At 38.2% G+C, this 21927-nt stretch overlaps 1 protein-coding gene across 1 annotated transcript in view; it reads right to left on the reverse strand.

Moving 5' to 3' along the window:
- Positions 1–21475, reverse strand: part of PTPRM (protein tyrosine phosphatase receptor type M) — a 292405-nt gene extending 270930 nt beyond the window's left edge. The window contains exons 1-5 of the mRNA XM_042464433.1: positions 21454–21475; positions 20858–21166; positions 18833–18942; positions 11012–11213; positions 7356–7458 (exon numbers count right to left, since the gene is read on the reverse strand). Coding sequence (XP_042320367.1) covers positions 7356–7458; positions 11012–11213; positions 18833–18942; positions 20858–21166; positions 21454–21475 — 746 coding nt within the window. The remainder of the gene's footprint in view (positions 1–7355; positions 7459–11011; positions 11214–18832; positions 18943–20857; positions 21167–21453) is intronic.
- Between the last annotated feature and the right edge of the window lie 452 nt (positions 21476–21927).

Raw genomic sequence — 21927 nt, forward strand, 5'->3', positions numbered from 1 at the left:
TCTTCAGAGAATGCTGCATGGAAGGGAGTGCGATATATACTGTATACTGTTCATTGAGAGGGAGTGATTTACATGTTAATCTGTGTATTGTTCTGTTGTTGAACAGCAAGGCCTCAGGGTGTCTATTTAATTAATGATCCATTGTCTGCTAGAAAATCCCCCTGACCTTGGGTGGTTTTCATTTGCAGTTGCTGGGTCTTGATTTTGGTGTTTTTCAGGACTAGTAGACAAACTGTTTATTTTAAGGGTTTTTTCTTTCCTGTTGAAGATGTCCAGGTATATATGGATTTCAATGGCTTCCTTGTGCATTCTGACCGGATAATTGTTGGCATAGTCCAGAATTTCAGTTTTTTCAAACAGAATTTTATGCACAGTGAAATTCTGGCCCATACCAACAACTATCAGGTAAGAATGTACAGGGAAGCCTTTGAAATCCATAAACACCTGGACACATGGATTGTTGAATCCATGGATAAAGAATCTGTGGATATATAGGTCTGACTGTAATAAGGACACTTGGCAACCCTAGATAGTAACTACCAGCCTTTCAAATTAGCCTTGGAAAATGACTGGGAATCAATCATGTTAATAAACACCTAAAGTCACATGAGAGGTTTGTGTCTCTGAGTGATGAATCATCTATCATCACTCATTTTTTCCTGAATAAATTAGAACCTAATTGCTCAATTTAGATTTGCATTTTATACACTGATTTAAAAGCCTATTTTTTAAAGTTCAATTTGTTCACCTGGAGTATTGTATGTGGTTCAAAAATCAGAAACTGGATTTCTTCATCTTCCAATGTGATTTAACTTTTGTAGGGGGTGCAAACAATCAAACATTTCCAAGTGGTAGGGGGCATAGAAAAGGTTGGGAACCACTGGCCTAAAGCTCTTTCTGCCATCCAGGAGCAATATCCTGGATTAGGTTAGGTTCCAGAGGATTAATTTGTAGCTATGCTGAACTTTTCTAATTGATTAGACTGTATAGTCGAATTTATAATTTTGTGTTCTTATGTTATTTACTTCTTGAAAGATAGCTTTCTGTCCTAGCAATACACAGGTTAAAACCCTATGGTGCAATTGCATCAATAAGAAAAAAATGCACCATGCAGAAAAAGAGTGAAAAAACCTGGGGCCTTGACTTGAAGCAAACAAGCAATCAATGGCGGGTTACAGACTGCCCTCAAGTGCACGTTTTTCCGCCGCCGCCATTCGCTGCGGAGGGAAGCCCCAGCGGCCAGACCGCGAGGCTTCCCGGCGCAGCGAAAAAGGAGTGCCGAAATGGCACTCCTTTTCAAAATGCAGAAGTGGCGCCGTGAGGGGCGGAGCGTGCCCTCGCGGCGTCACTTCCACCGTGATACGTCTGGACACTATGTGTCCAAGACGTCAAAATGGCGGCGCCCATGTGGATGGGCACTGCCATTAAGGACGCGCTCCGTGCGTACTAGGAAAAAGGGCCATGAGGAAGGTAAGACCCTTCCTAACCCTAATACGGCCCTTCCTAACCCTAGTACGCGTGGAGCGCGTACTTTATGGCGGTCTGTAAGCCGCCAATAAATTACAAAAAGAATAGAAGTGTATCTGGAACTGGCTGAAATTCAGATGATCTGACTCTTTCATGAAAATCTGCTGCTTATCTGTGAAAAAGGAAATTGAATTCTTTCTTCAGATTTCACATATGATTAACATGGCTGATGTGAAACCCTCTCAGTTGCAATGGTCCATAAATGGAAAATAAGAGCGATTAACTATCAACAAAAAGTATTTTGAACCACCCACCAATGGCTGCATTTTATGTTGAAATAAAATTGAGCAGGCATTATTCAATCATTTGAATCTGATATGCTCTAAATGTTTACAGAGCTTAGACATAGTTATTAATAGCAAAACTGACTTGCCAATATTAATTTCCAATAAAGTAGATGCATCAGAAATAATGACAAATTGGCAGATAGACTTGCACAGGTGCCTTGAAGTAGGGACAAAGCATTTATACAAACATTCTAGAAACAAATACTTAATTAGCAAACTGTTAAGCATTCTGTTTGAATGCATTACGAACTTTAAAAGGTGCAAGTTCAAATTAATTTTCTATCACTGATTACCCAAACCATAAACTGCAATATAATGCACAAAGCATATCAGTTCTACATGTTAGGAGTAAACATAAGCATGATAGCTTTGATACCCAGCCATTTCTGTTTTCATTGCCTTCCACATACAGAGGATGATTGTCTGCAGGGTAAAGCCTTAACTCTCTTGTTTTCTAGGGTTATAAACTGAGTGAAGATTCTTCATGAAAAGAGGAGGCTCTGCGCTACATGAGTCACCCTCTACACAGATGGAGGAAGATGAGAGACGGCTTGTGCAAGCACATTTTGTCTGTTTCTCTTCTGGCTAGTTAGATCTCGTATGCCTTGTAAACATCTGTGTGAGGTTGATGTCTCCATCCTATTTAGCTATATAACACTGCAATAATCATTGAAGCCATGCCTCCAAAACCTGACAATTTGGTTTTTTTTAAGACTTATGTTCACTAACTTGTAGCAGTTGGATCCAGAGGATTTCTATAAATTTATCTGCATTTAAACAACTTGTACTGCTAAATAATTTCTTGAATATGTTGCAAGTGTAATGGTAATGGACAGCATCCAAATGAAGTTAAAATAGAGAGCAACATTCCTATTTTAAATTTCCCCAGGTGTAAAGAGAAAAGTTAGTAAAGCTGTAAACAAGTAAACCTAGACACTAATGTGCTAGAATTTGTGCTTACTTTCTTCTCTCTTTCTCCCTCTATCCATCAGAGGAATTAAAGATTTTTATGTGACAGAGCTGATGTGTTGATCAATAAAATGACAACAATCATTTACACTGAAAAGTTTAGCACAGTTCCAAGAATCTGCATTAACCATGCTGGGTGGTTACAGCAGAATCAATAGACAGCCATTACACTTAGTGAAGTGCATAAATAAAGTACAGCTACCCTTTTCTACTCAACAAGGAATACAGATTAAGGAAATCATATACTGGGAACTTCTCACACAGAAAGTCCCTTGGAATGAGTACAGGAAGGTTAGTCTTATCCTCTTCCTGTTCATTTACATGAAGCCTGAGTAAACTGAGTTTCCAGCATGCAATATCACTCATACTCAATATGTGACAAGGTAATACAGAATATGTCAAGAGACTGTAAGGGATGTGTTTGCATTTATCCTTATAACTGCTCTGTAAGCCAATCAGTATTATTGCTGAAGATAATATGCTACTGGATCTCATCTTGCTTGACTGTAGCAAACAACAACCACAAAACCATCATTTCAGAGTAGGAACTACCTGAGAATACTATGCTCTGCTCTAGTGCCATTCTTCTGCTTTATTATGCAGCATCTGATGTTCAGTTCTTTCAAGCATAAAAAGTATAGGATAAACTAATATATATTTGGGCGTCATATTTTCTATTTTGCAAAGGATAACATTTTTGAAGAGTCTGTAGTCTGGGAACCCTCCATAGATGGCAGTAAGGCTTGAAAATAAGCCCCCCGTAATTTAAACACCAACTCCAAAAGAGGCCAAAAACCCAAATGGGGGAAAAAAATTTTGGCTGTGTGGGTGGGTGGGGGTCTTGGAAACTCCTTGCAACCCAGTCCTAAGCAAAACTGCTTTTTTCCCATACTGAAAGAAAATCAGGATTTTTAAATAAATAAGTAGGTAGGTACTGGTAAGTAAATTCTTAACATGAGATCCTAATCAGGAATAGAACAGTTCCAATGAACTATGGGTTTTTTTAAAAAAATCTAACCAAGAATTAGCCTCACACAGTCGGGTGAATCCAACCTACCCAAAGGTTTATCACCTTGCTATTGATACCTTTATGACAGATAAATGGGCAGTTGGAGCAAATAAGTTTGCCTGCAGTGCTATATAATGACTGTTAATTAGTACACCAGGTATACTGTGAAGATAAGTCATGTATCTGTACTAATATTTCCTTCTTACTGCTAACATTATCTGTTTGACATCTAGAACAGCATAGGATAATTTCCTCTGGATTTTAAAACCAGCTGAACATACAGCCAATGTTTTAGCTCAGAGAGCTCAAATACAAGAGCACATCTTGTTCCAAAAAATGTTAGCTATGTATTCTATTTCTTTTTTCATAAAGATTTACTTTTGTTGTTATTGTTGTTAACTGTCTTCACGTCCATCTCAACCCATGGTGACCCTATGGATGAGGCATCTCCAGGCCTCTGTGCTCTACTACTCTCTCCAGCTCCTGCAAACCCATATTCGTGATCTCTTTAATAAAGTCCATCCATCTAACATCTAACATGTGACCTTTCTCTTTTTCTGCTTCCTTCCACCTTCCCTAACATTATAGTCTTTTCCAGTGATTCATGCCTTCTCATGATGTGTCTGAAGTATGACAGTCTAAGTCTTGTCATCTTGGCCCCTAGAGATATTACTGGCTTGATCAACATTTGTTTGTCCTTTTGGCTATCCATGGAAACCTGAGCACTCTTCTCCAGCACCACATCTCAAATGAGTTGATTTTCTTCCTATCTTCTTTCTTTACTGTCCAGCTCTCACATCCATACATGGTAATAGAGAATACAATGGCTTGTATGATTCTGACTTTTGTGCTGAGTTGTATGTCTTTGCATTTTAGGATCTTTTCTAGTTCTTTTGTAGCAGCCCTCCTCATTCTTAATCTTCTGATTTCTTGGATGCAGTCCCCATTCCAATCAATGTTTGATCCCAGATATCAAAACTCTTTTACTATTTCTATTTTCTCATTGTCTACTTTGAATGTATGTAGGTTCTTTGTGGTCATTATTTTTGTTTTCTTTATGTTCAACAGTAAGCTTTCCTTTGCACTTTCTTCTTTGATCTTCCTTAGTAGCTGTTCCAGGTCTGTGAGGTTCTCTGCTAGTATTATGGCACTGTCAACATACCTCTGATTGTTGGTATTTCTTCCTCCTATTTTCACGCCTCCCTCTTCCATGTCCAAGCTTGCTTTCATTACAATATGTTCTGCATATAAGTTGAATAGATAGGGTGATAGGATGCAGCCTTGTCTGACTCCTTTGCTAACTGGGAACCGTTCTGTTTCTCCATGTTCTGTCCTGACAGTAGCCTTTTGTCCTGAGTACAGATTACTCATCAGGACTATCAGATGTTTTGGCATTCCATAGCCTTTCATGATCTATACAGTCAAAGGCTTTGCTCTAGTCTATAAAGTACATGCTGATTTTGTTTTGAAATTTCTTGGTCTCTAGTGCCTCTTCATTTCCTGAACTCAGCTTGGACCTCTGGGATTTCGCTCTCCATGTATGTTTGGAGCCCATAGTGCAGAATTTTTAGCATGATTTTGTTTGCATAGGAGATTAGTGTTATAGAATCATAAAATCATAGAGTTGGAAGAGACCGCACGGGCCATCCAGTCCAACCCCTGCCATGCAGGAATCCAAATCAAAGTATCCCCAGCAGATGGCCATCTGGCCTGCTTAAAGATCTCCAAGGAAGGAGACTCCACTACACTCCGAGGGGGGGTGTTCCACTGTCGAACAGCCCTTACTGTCAGGAGTTCTTCCTAATGTTGAGTGGAATCTCTTTTCCTGTAGCTTGCCATCCATTGTTCCGGGTCCTGTCTCTGGCGCAGCAAAAACAAGCTTGCTCCTCCTCAATATGACATCTTTCTTCAAATAATTTAACAGGGCTATCATTCACCTTTACTCTTCTCCAGGCTAAACATCCCCAGCTCCTTGAGTCGTTCCTCATAGGGCAAGGTTTCCAGACCTTTCACCATTTTAGTCGCCCTCCTCTGGACATGCTCCAGTTTCTCAATGTCCTTTTTGAATTGTGGTGCCCAGAACTGGACACAGTATTCCAGGTGGGGCCTGACCAGAGCAGAATACAGTGGCACTATTACTTCTCTTGATCTAGACACTATGTTTTTATTGATGCAGCCTAAAATTGCATTGGCCTTTGGTTCTATAGTTGCTGCAGTCACTCTCTAGCCACTGCGAGAACCTTTGTGGCCAAAGAGCGGGGTATGTATGTATGTATGTATAAATCAATAGTCTCTCCTTTTTTGTGGCTGGGTATATATATTGATTGCTTCCAATCTGTAGGCCGTTTTGTTTTCCATATCTATTGACATATGTTGGTTAACTCTGTCTGGACTGCAACAGTTTTATTGGAATATCATCTGTTTCTGGAGTTTTGTTTTGGCCCTTTCCTTTACTGCAGCTTCCACTTCAGTTTTCAAAATTTGGGATTCATCTTCATATGACTCTTTGTTCCATGTGTCCTTCATGTTGTCATCTCTTTTATATAACTCTTCTGTATATTGCACCCATCGTCTTTTTATTTCTTCCTGGTCTTGAATTATGTTATTTTTATTGTCGTACAATGCCCAGGGCCTTGCTTTGAATTTTCACTTGATTTCTCGAATCTTGTGGAATAGGTCTCTCGTTCTTCCATTTTTGTTGTTGTCTTCTATTTCTCTGCATAGATTCTCTACAAACATTTAAACTTTTTTGGTTGTAAAAAAAAGATGGAACATACTGTAGTTATCTCTAAATAAAAATAAAAAGGAGGACAGGGGCACTAAATAACTTTTTAGAATTTGCAGGTAGTAGATATTTTGTCTTATTTCCAATAAGAATACTTTAAAACAAGTCAGTTTTATCCCTCAATTGCAGATAACCAACCAAGTTAGAAAGGCTTGATATGTTTACTGGGAGTTACTAAGAGCTACTAGTAAATGAATTAAGAGTGGGATCTTCTCAATTTGTAGCTTGGCCTCTTAGCTACAATACCCCATCACTTCCAAAAACAAGATCCTAAAAATTCTCAGCCAGGAAACTTTTCTTATTCTCTGATCACCATACATTCCTTTTCCCATTCTATTTTGATCCTGATATATTTTAGATTTTGAACATCCTAATTTCAATAGATTACCTGAAATAATGGTGATTAAATTCACAGGTGGAAAAAGAGGGAGAGTGGTTACTGAAAACATAGTAGTAGAGGATAAAAATAATGATGCGCCCTTGAACTCATACACTGCAGTAAGCAATTACCTTATAGAAGTAAAGAAGCCACCCACATAACAGAACAGCAGCTTTGTTCTTTATTTTCAAAGACTAAGCTTTGAAATCCTCTACACAATACCTGAACACTCCACATCAAAGGACTTTCTTTCTTGTTTGTTATTTAATTTAATTAGAGATAATGCAAACATGGATTTAAACACTGATTGTTGAGTTAGAAAAGAATCCCAAGAAAACACTGGCAAGAAATTAATCAATTTTGTTTTAATCTTGTAAAGCTTCCCGAACACCACCATACCTGACTGGAGCTCCTCTGCTCTGTGCAGGTTTCAACATAACTGTCACAGTACTGTCAGTTTGATTTAAAGGTGTTTCCAGTTCATAGGGTGGCATGGAAGGTGCTAGAAAAACAACAACAGAAGAAGCAGGCTCATTTAATTTTTAGCTTTCATACAATTTTTACAATCTTGTTTTTAAAATGTCCTTCTAAAAGGACAGAAAGGCTATTTTAAAAAAGAGTCTTGTGCACACAAAAACAACAGTTAAATCTTTAGATAATAAAGAATCCAGTGAATAATGAGGTAAACTAGAGTACACACACACACACACACACACACACACACATTGTACCTGCATTAGGACTCCATTCTGCCAATTAAACACTCAGAATGAGTTCATGCATAACTCCACATCATGGTTCCATATGAACTAAAGTTATCACTTCACTGTACATCATTCATAATCAGTTATCACATGGATTATTGTTTTCTGTTGACACCAAGGTCAGATATACCTAACAGAATGGCAACTTTCTCCTCTGGGTAATAAAGCACCATCCAGAGGAGGGACTTTTACTCAGACTGAGATCTTAAATTTCTCCCAATCCTGATCAGGGATTCTTTGTTTCTTTAAAAATATGTATAATGCATTTAATATGTGATCACATGAACCAGGGTTGTCCATTCATAGGCACTCTCTTCACATTAAAACAGGTGAGGTAAGAAAGAATCTTGCCCACTGTTTTCTCCTCATCTGTTATACATACTCAGCATATGTCCAAAACAGCCTAGGTAAATGTACCTGTGTAAATTCTCTGTGGCTACATATATTTGGCATAATTTCTGTTTAAGATATTGCATGGTTACAAACAGTATGCAAATAAACATAGCACCGGTCACTGGGGTCAATTCCAAGGACTCAGTCATGAAAAGAGAGAAAGGGAGTATATATGTACAGTCTGTGTGCAGGTGTTTCTAAGAAAGGAAGCCAAATATGCATAAAAGTAAAAGCAAGAACATCCAACATAATTCTACTTTCCATAATTCTATATTCCATGGGATGCTATAAATTTTGTTTCTCCTACCAATGGTACCTACTCCTACCAACAATAAAGAGAGGGGGAATTCCTTTCCTAAAAACCTTCAAAATCTGCTCTGGATTGATGGGAGGCCACTTAGAGCAAGAAGGTGATAATGGGTGGGCCATCAAATCCACCTACCTAACACTGGTTTTTGCTCTTTTATAGAAAGGTGTGAAAAAGACTGCTATTTAAGGCATGCATGTGAGATTAGATAAACTCAGATAGGCAAAGCATGGCCCCCACCCCCAGGTCATTTTTGTGACCTCCAGAGCTTTAGAACAACTTGTTTTGCTCAAAAATGCCCCCAAATGACCTCAAGGGTGTATGAAGGGCATTTCCATCATGGCTGGAGGCCACATGAATGCACTTCCCAGGTTTAAAAAAAAAAATAGCGTAAAGGACACTTGGGGGGCATTTTTGGGGTTCTCAGTCTATCTCTCTCTATATTATAGGAACAGGTATGCTGGCCTTCCAAGATCTTGGGGGAGGCATGTAGCCTTCTAGCCTTCCATTGTTGCCCACTCCTGAGATAAGTGGACAAACATTACTCCATAAATCGCTGCATTATTACCTCAACTGACAGGAAAGGGTGCAAGGGTAATGACCCTGAATGCATTGCTCTTGCACCAGAAGTATTCTTCCCTTTAATATTCAAGTAGAGAGAGGGAGAGAGGACTTATTTCTCAGTCCAGTAAACTAATTTATTACACTTTATTGGCAATACATTCAACTTGGCATTTTTCACATTATTCCCCACCTCCATTCACCTAAAATACTTTTTCATCTGAAACAGGTCCACCAACAAATACATTTCCTAACTTCTTTTACATTAAAAGAGAGAAGGGGGAAAGTTGTATTCTACTTTCCAGGAATCAAATGCTAATGCAACTTGCAGCAGAAACAACTAATTGTACTGCTGAAGATTCCAAACGTCTGTTCTATAGAACTACACTTGTCCCTCCACATTTGCTGGAGTTATGGGCACAGGACCCCTGTGAATGTGGAAAAACTGCAAATAACAAAAACACTGTGTTTTTACCCAAGAGAACACCTCTCTAGGAATCTCTAGGTCCTCCAGTGCAACTCTGTGGTCAACTTCTGCCAGACACTGACCACAGAATTGTACTTGGAGGAGCTACAAATGCCTAGTGGAGTGTTCTCTCTAGGAATCTCTAGGTCCTTCAGTGCGACTTTCGATTAAAGTTGACCATAGGGTTGCACTCGAGGATCTAGATATTCCTAGAGACAACATTCAGTATTAATAAAATATGTGAGTAATCAAAACTGCAAAAGTCAAAGCCTCAAATGGGAAGGGGTGAGTGTATATAATTGACTCCAGATAGAATATACTTCTTAGTAAGTACATGCCATATATGCACATTTATTTCCACATACACATACATGTACAGATCAGCAAACTGAATTCCAATTCACCAACAGAAACTTTTTCTTATCATGGTTATCCAGATTAGACAGTTGCAAAGCTTTGTAAATGTAGGTGCATTTGAAGACTTGAAGAATTTAAGTCACTTTCAGTCCACTTTTGGGAGAAAAGCGGTGTAGAAATCAAATAAATAAATAAGATTTTCCAACAACTTTATTTAGTTCAGAATAAAGCTATTAAAGAAAACCATCAGGACCATATTGCACCAGTTCTTAAGAAATTTCACTGACTGTAAGCTTATTTCTGAGAATTGATAGAACTGAAACTAAACTCTAAAAGGCTTTATGCCCAGTCCCCCTTCTCAATATGGGCCTTCCTCCATTCTGCCAATGTCAGGAGGTCATTCTCCAACTCTCTCACCATGCCTCTACCATCGCAAACTAGGTAGGTGGCAAAAGAAGGAAGCACATCTGTACATAATGCTTGAGAAGAGCCCAACATTTTTCTGCTTCCAGGCAAAGACCTTTTGTTGATTTTATCGATTTCATGCTCTTCTGTGGCTTTTATATTGTTATCACTGGATTTCTTTTTATTGTACATTGTTTTATGATTACATGAGGTGCCCAGAGAACATGTTAAACTGAGGGATGGTATACAAATGTTTCTTGTAAATACTAATGTTAAATAATAGTTTATACTAAAATCTATTGGTTCCATAAATTTGAATCAAACATGGCCCTTTTAATCATCTAAAAACTGATCCCTTAAACAAGACTAATTAAAAAGACCATGAAATCTCAGATTTTGTTCTGGCTCTTTCAAATTTTATTTTGGAGAGCCATATATATTTCGTTTATTCCAGAATATTTTCTGTCAATTCCCAGTGGAATCAAAGAGTTTCCCAGATTGGTTGACTTTAATCCAGCATAAAATCAGAAAGAACAGAAAGAAGATCTGGGAATTTTCAATCAGTTTAGATGCACGCTAATGTTGTCTAAAAATGACTAAAATTCAAACCTGAAGGTTAGACAGTGAAGAATATGTACTAAAGTGCAGATTTATATGGCAGAAAATGATTAGAATGTTCAGAAAGGAAATACGCCTTAAGTTTCTGATATGTTAAATAAAAGCTAAATCATAGATACTAGATAAAATACAAGTAAAGTAGAGTTGACAGAATCAAACCTTTTTGTCTGATTTCAAATAATACCTGATATCTTTGTGGTGAATTGACTTGTAACAGGAGGTCCAAACCCCTTGGCTGTACTGGCTCTTATAGTGAAGGAGTAAGTAGTCCCAGGATAAAGTCCAAAAAATAAATTATGTGTTTCATTCCCATGCTTTGGAACACGCCCACTTTGGTTGGATAAATCTACTTCTGGGTCAAAGGAGCTGACAGCTTTGTAGGTGATCTATAAAAGAATAACAAAGTTATAAAATATCTTCAGCAGTTGGGCAAAGATTGCATTTTTATCCAGTAAACCCTTTTGATGTGGGCACTGTCAGACATTTTATGATAAGTTATCTTACTCCCTTACATGCTTGAATTCCAGAATCCAATGAAAGGACACAAAACTGTTATATAAGTTATTACTTTTATAGATATAGGGGCTTAGAGGTACCTAGATTATGAGTATAAAGGCTAGAGTTCAAACTTAAGCTAATACCTTTACATTGCTGGGTTTTTATCTTGTGTTTTTTTTTTAGAGGGAGGCTGCATTACTATGGCTTTTGCACCAAAAATGCAAACAATAAAGAAGACAGATGTAAGGATGACAAGGGCATAGATATATTTTAGAGTGCTCTGTCTATAACTGGATTTTGTACTAAAAGGATTACATATCTTGATTACAAAGATAAATTTATATTAATTCCTCTAAAGGGTATAAAGACATATGCTACAGGGAAAATGTGGTATAACACTGTTTTTTGTAAATAACAACAATATCAGAGGAATTCTGTCCAGAACGCTAGAGAAATGGGCAATTTTGGAATGTTTCTCCAATATTGAAACAGTTAGCTATAGGATAAAATGGCTACACTGTGTATTTGAACACCCATGTCTTACTGAACAATTTTATTTTTGAAAGAAGAGTTACAATCCTCCTACACTGATGTTGTTCCTTCATCATATGTGTCATGCTCTCTTCTATAACTTAACTATCCAAAATGCTTTGCTGTTAAAATCCTTATAACTCTGTGAGGTAGGTTTTGAATATTTCATTTTTTTACAAATAAGAACACACAGTAACACAGGGACGTAGCTAGGATTTTAGGAAGGGGGGTCCAGACTAAGTGAAACCATTATAATGGGGCTTGGGTGCGGCGGTGCAGCAGCACACACCATTCATTTTTCTAATGGAAGGGGGGTGTCCGGACCCCAAGACCCCCCCCCCCCCTGGCTACATCCCTGAGTAACACCAAAACCAGATCGAGTTAAATGAGATCAAAACCCTATGTTTCAACAGGCTGCAAGTTTTGTATGTCTTGATGTCTCTTTGTCTGCAGACAATGGCTTTCTACCCAAAGATCCTAGTTTTGCTTGTTTATTTTCTCACAAAATCATGTAACCTTAAAGCTACAACATACTGGAAATCTAAGTGCACTTTACCTCAAAACTGCTCTATTCTATTCTGCGTTTCTGTGGCATCATGGCTGTTTAGCCAATAGAAAATAAGAGTTATGATATTTCTGCCAAACAATCAGTTATGTAAGTTGTTGTTACAATTCACATTCAAAAACAGAACTGATAAATCATGGCTTAGCAAACAGCTCTATGCTTTCACTATATCCCGTTGCTCCTTCTTCCCATCTTGGCAAGCTTTCCTAGCTGGTGTGGCTCCCATGTTAGTGGGGTGTTGAATCTGCTTCAAAGTTCAATTTGAACTCTAAAGGAGCTATCCAATGTGCTGAATCTTATTTAGCTGTCTTAAAAACTTGTATTAGAAAGGAGAATTCATTTTACCTAATGAAATAAATCTAAGACCAGATCATCTTTTAATAATCTGCCTTAAAGGAGACGCCGTAAGGCCCTAACGCCACATGCCCCCAAAGTGGTGGAAAGCTGCCTTGGGACTGGCTAACACAGCCCGAAAAGGAGTGGCAAAAAGCTGCTCCTGCTGGCGGCCCAAATTCAGGACCGTGGCAGCAGCCAGCTTCGGGACTGTAGCATCCAGTCATTGTGGTCCTGGAGTAAGCACAGCCGGAGCAGCCAAAGACTGCTCCATTTGGCCAGTCTGCTTCCCCCTAAAGTTCTTCCTGTAGTTGGAAATACACTTAGAAGGGTTCCATAAAACGAAGTTATTAAAATGAATCTTATTCTAAATTGGCTGACTGGTTTATTTGGAGAAACATTTAGATAAACACATATATTAATTTTCCAATACATAATAGTTTTTAATATGGCTAACAGTGTTTGAAAAACAAAAAACAAAATAATAAACAATTCAAACAACCTAACAGTTTCATATCCTGGTTTGGAAAGAACTCAAATCTGTTTCCCAGTTCTGGATGGGAAAAGGTAATTTAACCAACAAGGTCATTTTCTCTGAAGATGGATGAACCAACGGAAAAGGAAACATAAGAAGTGAAGAGGGTATATGTAGGCAAATGACTCAGTTCCAATCTGATCAACTATGGAATCATGCAGATGGTACAAGAGGCCACTCCCACCTCAATCAGCAGAAGCGACTGCACAGGTCTGGTCCTGATCCGGACTACTGCTGTGGTCCCAAATGGAACAATAGCAAAGAGCAGACTTTCCCCGTTCCTTTTCCGGCCAGATTTTCTTGGCTGGCCGTGCTCTCCGCATCTAAACACCACATTTCCAGAGAACCCAGAAGCCACTCTTTTCTGCCTCTCTGTTTTGGGCCTAGGTTTGCTTGGTCAAAGATCTTAAGTTGAGCCACTAATGAACAGTACAAAGCACATGGTCTGTGAATACTGTATTATTAATGGAGTTTGAACCATTTCATGGGCCAGAAATTGTATCCTGCAGTGATGTATCTTCATGTTTAGATTCCAGATTGTATAGTCCCTTAATTTTTTAATTCAAACTTCAAATTATGAGTGTTGCTCAATGTAATATGCAAAACTAGGTACCTATCCTGTTCCTGAATGTTAAAGAGTGCCATTTATTAGAAGTGCTTTACAAATCAGCAGCACAAATAAACAATCTAATTGAAATGATATTTAAATTAATAAATATTGAACAAAAATACACAACCTCTATGAAACCAAGTGAGAAATGTTTTTAAGGCAAAAGAAGGCACTATTGAGCCAACATATGCTCATATAGGGTGCAAGTATGGAATAAATTTGAGTATCTATGTCCAGAGTTTTGTAATATACTATGGTGCAGTGAGAACATTAGCTTCTCTCCAAAACACTGCAGAGTGAATCACACAAATGGAACTTCCAGTAGAGCCACAACTAATTCCGCACAGGTCAACTGCAGATTAAATCAACTTCAAATTTGCTGTGACCCATGGTAAGCTCACAATTTACAGAAAAAACTTAGTTTTGACCTAAGGAATTATAAAAGGCTAACTGTAAGTTGAAAATTTAATTCAGAAAAGATTGTAAGTTTTATAAGACAATGCACAATATTTTACATCAATGTAGTATGGGTGTCACATAAATTACTTTGATACTTGAAGCACTGTGTGCTCTAATAGTTCAAGGAGATGTGGCATGACTCTACAAAATGTTTCTGAGTGATGGTGAATTAAGTTATGGCATATAGTTTAAATGACAGGCACAATATATTTATTCTGATATTGCTTTAGCATTCCTTTTATCTCATAGGCTTTAATTAGGTCCTGTCTACTCTAGCATCTCATTGTTAGTACCCAACTTCTATGACCTGTCACACTGTCTTAGAAACTACATGGGTAATGTGCAAACTGTTGTTGCAATGCAACATCATGAGCACACACATGGGGTCAATACAGCAGTCCATTTCAGAATACCATCCCAGTGCTGTATGGTAGGTTAACTCCATTACTGCAGAAACTGGAACCATCAGGAGATAACCCCCTGCCCCCACAAAGCTACTGTTCTGGAAAACACAGAAAATGTCATCAGAAAACTATTTTTATCACAGTGAAGTATTTTACATCAGAACACACCTAAATAACTGGAGTGTTGTCATGGACAGTGAACATACTGTGGGGATGGATATTCCTTATCTGTCTCATGCAGGATGCCATGTTTCTTTTTGCAACAAAATAAAAGTCAGATTTTCATAAGGCCCTTTCACAATTTGGAGATGGGGATCATAGGTTTATAAACAGTAAATTGGTGCCTATGGTAGTGATAATGAAGGGTTTGGATTTGATTGACAGGACAATAATTTAAGTGAAGGAAACAAATAGAAACAAGATCTGACTGCCATATGCTTCTGCTTCCTATGACTGAATCTTTCCAGCCTGGCTAGTGAAAACAGGGCAGTCAGAATTTCACACCTGAACTAGCAATGGTTGTCTTAGGTATATAACTACATCACTGACTGATCAAGTTCTATGGCCTCTGTCAAAACAGCAACAACATCTGGATTCCTCTGATTTTAACAACTAAGGATTACACTGTCCAATGTCATTGACCTAAACAGATACCGAACTGTCAATATGCTGACAATATCCAACTCTAACTCACATTTTGATCTTATTTTTAGGGTTCTAATAGAAACTCTGAACTGCTGTTTCCCAACTTTGAGAGTCTGGATGGGACAAAAATGAGTTTAAGATTAATCCAAACAACACTTAAATACTGTTCAATGAAAATTATTTGACGTGGAATTGGATATACAGTCTGTTTTCAATGGAAATAACCAATGTGTAGCTTGGGGTAGGTACTCCTTAACTGCAACAATATTATAAGAGTCACAAGCACTGTCCATGTCATGTGGAAAATTCTGCTAGGTCAGGCTGATTCTCCATATAAAACTTGTCAAGCAATGCCTTGGTTGTCCATGCCTTAGTTGAGACTCTTGTAATATGGTATGGACTGACCTACAAAATATTGCAGATAAAGTGCTGTCTGTAACTAAGAATTCAGAGTATACCATTTCCCTTCTATTTGACTTGTACTAGTGTCCAGTTTCTAGGCTCAGTACTATATGTTCACTTTCACACTGAAAACTGTAACTGTCTTGGGACTTTAAGGACTACCTTCTTTGAGGTACTCCTTCTCAAGATACTTCATTCAAAATTATAAATTACTCCAGATCAACATTAAGACCAGGCAGGAAGTTACACAGAACAGGGCCTTTTCTCTGATGGCGCCTCCCTTATGGAACCCCTTACAAAATGAGATCTGTCAAATTCACATTATGTTTCCATGCTGTTTGTAAAAAATATGACTGTTTAAAAATACTTTTGGCTGGGTTTCTCAAGGCCAATCAAGTTCAATGTGATGCGTCTACAACTGATGCTCTCCAGAACTGACTTTTTTGGTATTTTTCAGTACAGTAAGTTAATACTTGTTTCTCATGACTGCTGCTTTTCTTAATACTTGTTATTATTGTTAAGTGTTTTAAAATACTGTATGTGTTGCTCTATAAGCTTTTATGATTTATAATTATTTTTTGGGGAAAAGGTATCATATAAACTTTTATAAAAATAGTAAACATAAATAAATTCTGCATGAACAGAGTCGAAGTATTCAGAATAGTAAACAACAAGAAGCAGAAGCCATGATGAAAAGTGGGGAAAATGATTATTCACGCATAATGTAGCCCTTGGATCAAAATAAGAAACTGTGCATAAATATGGACTGATCTGGAGACTGCAGCACTGATCCAACAGATTCTAGCTACACAGCAGGAAGCACATAAAGATTTTTAAAACTGGAAACTGGAACCAAAAGGATAGGAGGAAGCACATAGAGAAGGGTGGTAGGAAACAATTTACTGAAATTTGCCCAACCTGTTTAAAGTACAAAAGCCTTCTTCAAAAGCAATTCTTCTTTTACAATACTTTCACAATTATAGTTCTTGTGCTACTTCCCACTCATTTTTGAAAGATTGTGGACTTAGATGGTTTGAATGTAAAAACATATCATAAGAACAATTCACTTTTTGATTACTAAGGAGATTGTAATTAGTTAAACAAACTTCCAGAACACATACCTTTTCATAATATATTATCTTTTCACAATAAGTTAGTCTGCTAAACAGCACTTGGAGATTAGTAATACAAAATTAGATATTTTCTTTTTTTCACATTTTTGGGCATATGTTTTTTTCATAGCATTTCAACTACACTTTTCACGAATGAAATAAAAACACAAGGGCAATTGGGTCAAGCAAGCAAGAAGTTTGATAATGATTATGGGCTGCCAGTGTAATAGACACAGTCCTTTGTCAGTATTTTTGAAACACATGAAGCACAGAGGCCACTTGAAACTGCTTTAACAGCCTGGCTCAGTGTTTGGGAATCTTGGGAATTGTAGTTTATTGTGGCACCAGAGCTCTCTGACAGAAAAGACTCCATGTCTCACAAAACTACAGTTCCCAGGATTCCCTAGCATCGAGCCAGGGCAGTTAAAGCAGCCTCATGCTGGATGATTTCTGTCTGTTTTGGCCCTAAGAGGAAGAAGGAGGAGGCGGGAAAGAGAAAGAGGAGGTGGAGTAGGAAGAGCACGGCAGTTGTGACAGGGAGGAAGAGGAGGAGGAGAAAAGAAGAGGTAACAGAAGAGAACGGCGAGGCCAGCATTGGGGAGGGCGAGGGGACAAAGTGCCATTGTCTTCAATGGTGGTGCAGCCACATGGTTACGCCACAAATAATAATAATAATAATAATAATAATAATAATAATTTATACCCCCCTCTTCAGCCAAGGCTATCAGAACGGCTTACAATTTGTTAGTTAGACATTTCCCTGCCCTCAGGCTTACAATCGAAAAAAAGACAAGACACAAAAGGAGAAGGGAATGACAGTAGGGAAGGGGGAAAGTCCAGCACATCTGCTCTCTCTTGGAGGCTTCTCTCCCTCTCAAGATGGTGGTCGGAAGGAGGGCTCTTCATCTTTCCAGGCAAGGCCTGTTGTTGTTGGCCTGCCTCTCTCCTCCTCAAGATGGTGGTCTACAGGACTTGAGCATACACTGATTTTGCTATCCATGGGGGGGGGGGGGGGGGGGGCTGGAATGGATCCCCCGTGTATAAAGAGGGCCCATTGTATTTCCTATACTTCCTGGAGATTTCCTTCCTAGACTTTTCTAACATACCTCAAAGAATTAAGACCAACTTATGACTGAGAAACCAATTTCATTTGTCACAGAATAGTGACTTGTGAAGAGTCCTCTCACTCCCTGCGCAGATCTCAAACACTGGAGAACAAGCCCTTCCTGGTTACATAATCATCTGCCTACTAAGTGAACTATACTGACAGAGCCTGCCTGGGATGTTAAGGTGAGGCATATGACAGAGTCCCACTTTTCAAACAGAAGATTCTACAGTAGCTGCTGAGCAGGAATGTAAAGTATACTTTCAAATCTCCTTGTCCTTTATCAAAAAGGGTATCTTGAAGCACTGAGATACCCTACTGAGAAAATGGACAGCCACCATAAGATTTTTTGTAATTCAGGATTTTTTTGGGGGGTGAGGGATTTCCAAAATAAATGCCTTGCAGTGACCACCCAAAACACACACACACACACACACACACACACAGATGAAACAGTGCACTTCGTGGAAAAATTCATTGATTTTTGTGCATTTTTGTTGAAAAATCCAGTGTTTTGAAATTATTTTCACATGCAAGAATGAAAAAAGTGAAGATTTACAACCCTATTGGTGGGTTACGAGCAAGAAAGCCAAAGTTCAACAAAAAATACTTATAAACGAAGACATCTTTATATGAGACCCAACAAATCTAACAGAATGTTCATACAGCAAGGTATTTTAATGTTGCACTACGCAACAATGGATCACATAAGTGTCATAAGATATACAGTAAGAATGCTTAATACAATCTTAATGATCTTATGATTTTTCACCAAGATTGCACATAAACAACATGGTGTTTTATACCTCATATAGTGTGATCACACCATACGTCTGTACTGGCTCCTTCCACTGAAGGAAAATCTTCTCTTCAAAAGTACTTCCTTGGATAGACTCCAGTGGGACAGCACCTGGAACTAATGAATAAAAACACAATTTTTTATGGAACTGTTATGTAAATCAGAAATGCTGAATTCAGATTCTATTGCAAATGATAATAAGATATGACATTGTGAAATCCAATTGCCTTCCAATTTGGCTAGGGCTTATTTAGGAGATTTTAAAATAGTAATGAGTTACAAATTTTTAAAAAATCTACAAATTTATAGTTACTTGTTTAACAATATAGGTAAAGTCCATGTGAATGACACATTACCAGTCAGCCTGGAAATCACCTCTCTGGTTGCTAATCAAGCTATTAAATTAGCATATGAAGCAGACATTTTAACTACTGCTGTGCCAAATCAGGAGCACTATGTGTTTGGTAAGGGAACATCTCCATGAGATATATAATTAAATACTTCTTTCATTATTTAAAGCTATATGCCATAATTTATTTTAGAAGTTCTGATATTTTCTTGTTATTATTGGAAAAAAGAGAAGTAAAAAGGTTAACACTGCCTGTTATTTCAAACCCATTTTCATAATTTCTTACCATACTGAATGTATGAAAAGGATGGTACCTGTCCAGGTTTTTTGGAGTAATAACTGAGCCCTTCAATTCTATGCAAAACATCAGACTGTTCATTAATATTGCTGTAGACCAATGTTTGTTTCAGTAGAAATTTGGATATTGCCTTTAGAGGGGCAACTCCTGTTTAGTACATTGCTGATTTAAGCCTGTAGTATCTGTCTGTATACACACTACTAACTGAAATCATAGACACAGACAGAAAGAGAGAGGGAGAAAGGGGGAGGACACAGCTAAACCATATTGTAAAAGGGATTCTATTGCAGAAAAAAATTGATTAGGAGCAAAGAAACTCTCCCTTCTAATGATTTTTTTTAGAGTGATTCAAAATGAAAGAGGAGAACAGTTTTTGCCTAGTCAGAACTGTACATGAAGCAATGTGGGGGAACCATAGGGGTATTCTGCAAATATCTCCTCCTGCTTTTCCCCATGGACACTTCCAGCAGATTTCAGGAATGTGACAAACTGTCAGTTTTATTTTTGCTGAGCTTCGCAGACTGGCAAGCATTCTCATGCCATCCCAGTTCCATATTCCTCCATCTTTCAACATGGAAAATCAAGTCTATTTGTATGGATTTCCCCCTCTAATGTATGCATTTCTTTATGCAATTTTCTTAGCAACAAAATCTTGTGTGTGTTTCAACTGTACACATTTCAGCTAGTCACATTTTAAAAAAATACATGCATACTTTTGTGAAAAAACATATTTCTCTTAAATGCACTATAAGACTTGTTACTGTGTGTATTTTCACAGGAAAGTGCGTTTTGTGTCACAGTGGCCTGTTACAGACTGCCAAAATAAAGCTGCTTCGGGTCTCTTTGGAGGTATTCTGTTTAAATGATGTGTGCATCCTAAGAATCCGGAAGTTGCACCAAAAGCTGCACTCCAATGCTTAGAAATGGAGTGTGGCTTTGGCGCAACCTCTGGATTCTTAGGACCCATGCATCATTTAAATAGCATACCTCCAAAGAGACCCAAAGCAGCTTTATTTTGGCAGTCTGTAACAGGCCAGTGTGACTTAAGATGTAAGAAATGCATAATTTTGGCCTGAATTTCGAAAAATAAAATAAATTACTTCCCCAAACCACCTTAAATGCCTTCCATTGGGGGGGGGGGAACCCCTTCTGGATCAAACCTGTAATGTAAGTCTGTGTATTACTGCAGATTAAACCAAGTTCAATTACATACATCAGTTACCAGTATACATCTGCCCTTAGATATTGTTCCTCCAGAACATACCTATATAAAGCTTCATTTATTTCAAAAGAACTATTGAAACATAAGCACATCTAAAGATGTGTCTGCTCATATTATTAAATTACTAAAAGCATTCAGGAAAAAAATCCATTTTAAAACTCACCATCTTCATCTGTCTGAACAACAATTTCTTGGCTTTCTTTCCTTCCTTCGGGATTCATTAGAACGAGTTTGATACTGACATTAGTATAGGGTGATAGGTTAGTAATGGTGTGCTGAGGGTGTGAGTTGTCCGTATCCCAGCTCACTTCTTCCCTGACTTGTTCTTGTCCACCAGTTTGGTATCGATAATGGACCGTGAGGTTGTACCTATGGCAACGAGTTACATTATAGCCAAATGGTTCCCAAGTGATGGTAATTTGCCAGGATTTGATATCTACAACTTCCAGTTTTCTTGGACCACGCACAGGATCTGTAAAAATGAAAGAAGACAACATGCACTGTAGTGTAAATGCTTGTAGTGCAACATCTACTGTCTGCTATTAATGTCAGCAGTAAGTGCCCAGATTTAGGTAACCATTGCAGTGTGTGTGTGTGTGGGGGGGGGCGCTTGTCAATTATGGTAGAAGAGGCTCTGAAGGCACAGACACGTTTCATGCTCTACCAGTTTTACAGACAATCAAAGAGTGTTGGACTAGCCATGCACATTGGACTGCATTGTCTTCAGCCCACTCTGTGTGTTCAGCTACATTCAGTCACCTCTAACTTCCCCAATCCTCATTTCTAGGGACTCATTTGTGATGAGATATTTCTGTAATGGCAATATATTCTGTTGCATATTATTCTTTCTCATCACTATTTTGGGGAGTGGTTTTGGCACTGAGCCACATCTTTCTGAGAAGTGGCAAAGAGGTTTTTCCTGATTGTTATCACACTTTTGAGCATCCTCTTAAGAGATATTTTGGGGTGAAATTGGAAAAGTGCAAGCCCAGCTCAGGGTCTGTTGAACCTGCTTCAGAAACCACGCAGTGAGTGATGCTTATGTGAGCCTGCATTCAATATTTCCCACCACCATCTAGGGGTATGTGATGTTTCATCAAACAGCAAGTGGATCATCCGGTGCCCAGACACCATCATATACTGCACCAAGGTAAATGCTTTTGTCATGTGTTCTTCCACTAATATGTGTATATGAGAGTTTCTTTGGTTTCTACTCCTTCTCAATCTAGTTCC

The sequence above is a fragment of the Sceloporus undulatus genome, chromosome 4, assembly GCF_019175285.1.
Source record: "Sceloporus undulatus isolate JIND9_A2432 ecotype Alabama chromosome 4, SceUnd_v1.1, whole genome shotgun sequence".
Taxonomy (NCBI): Eukaryota; Metazoa; Chordata; class Lepidosauria; order Squamata; family Phrynosomatidae; genus Sceloporus; species Sceloporus undulatus.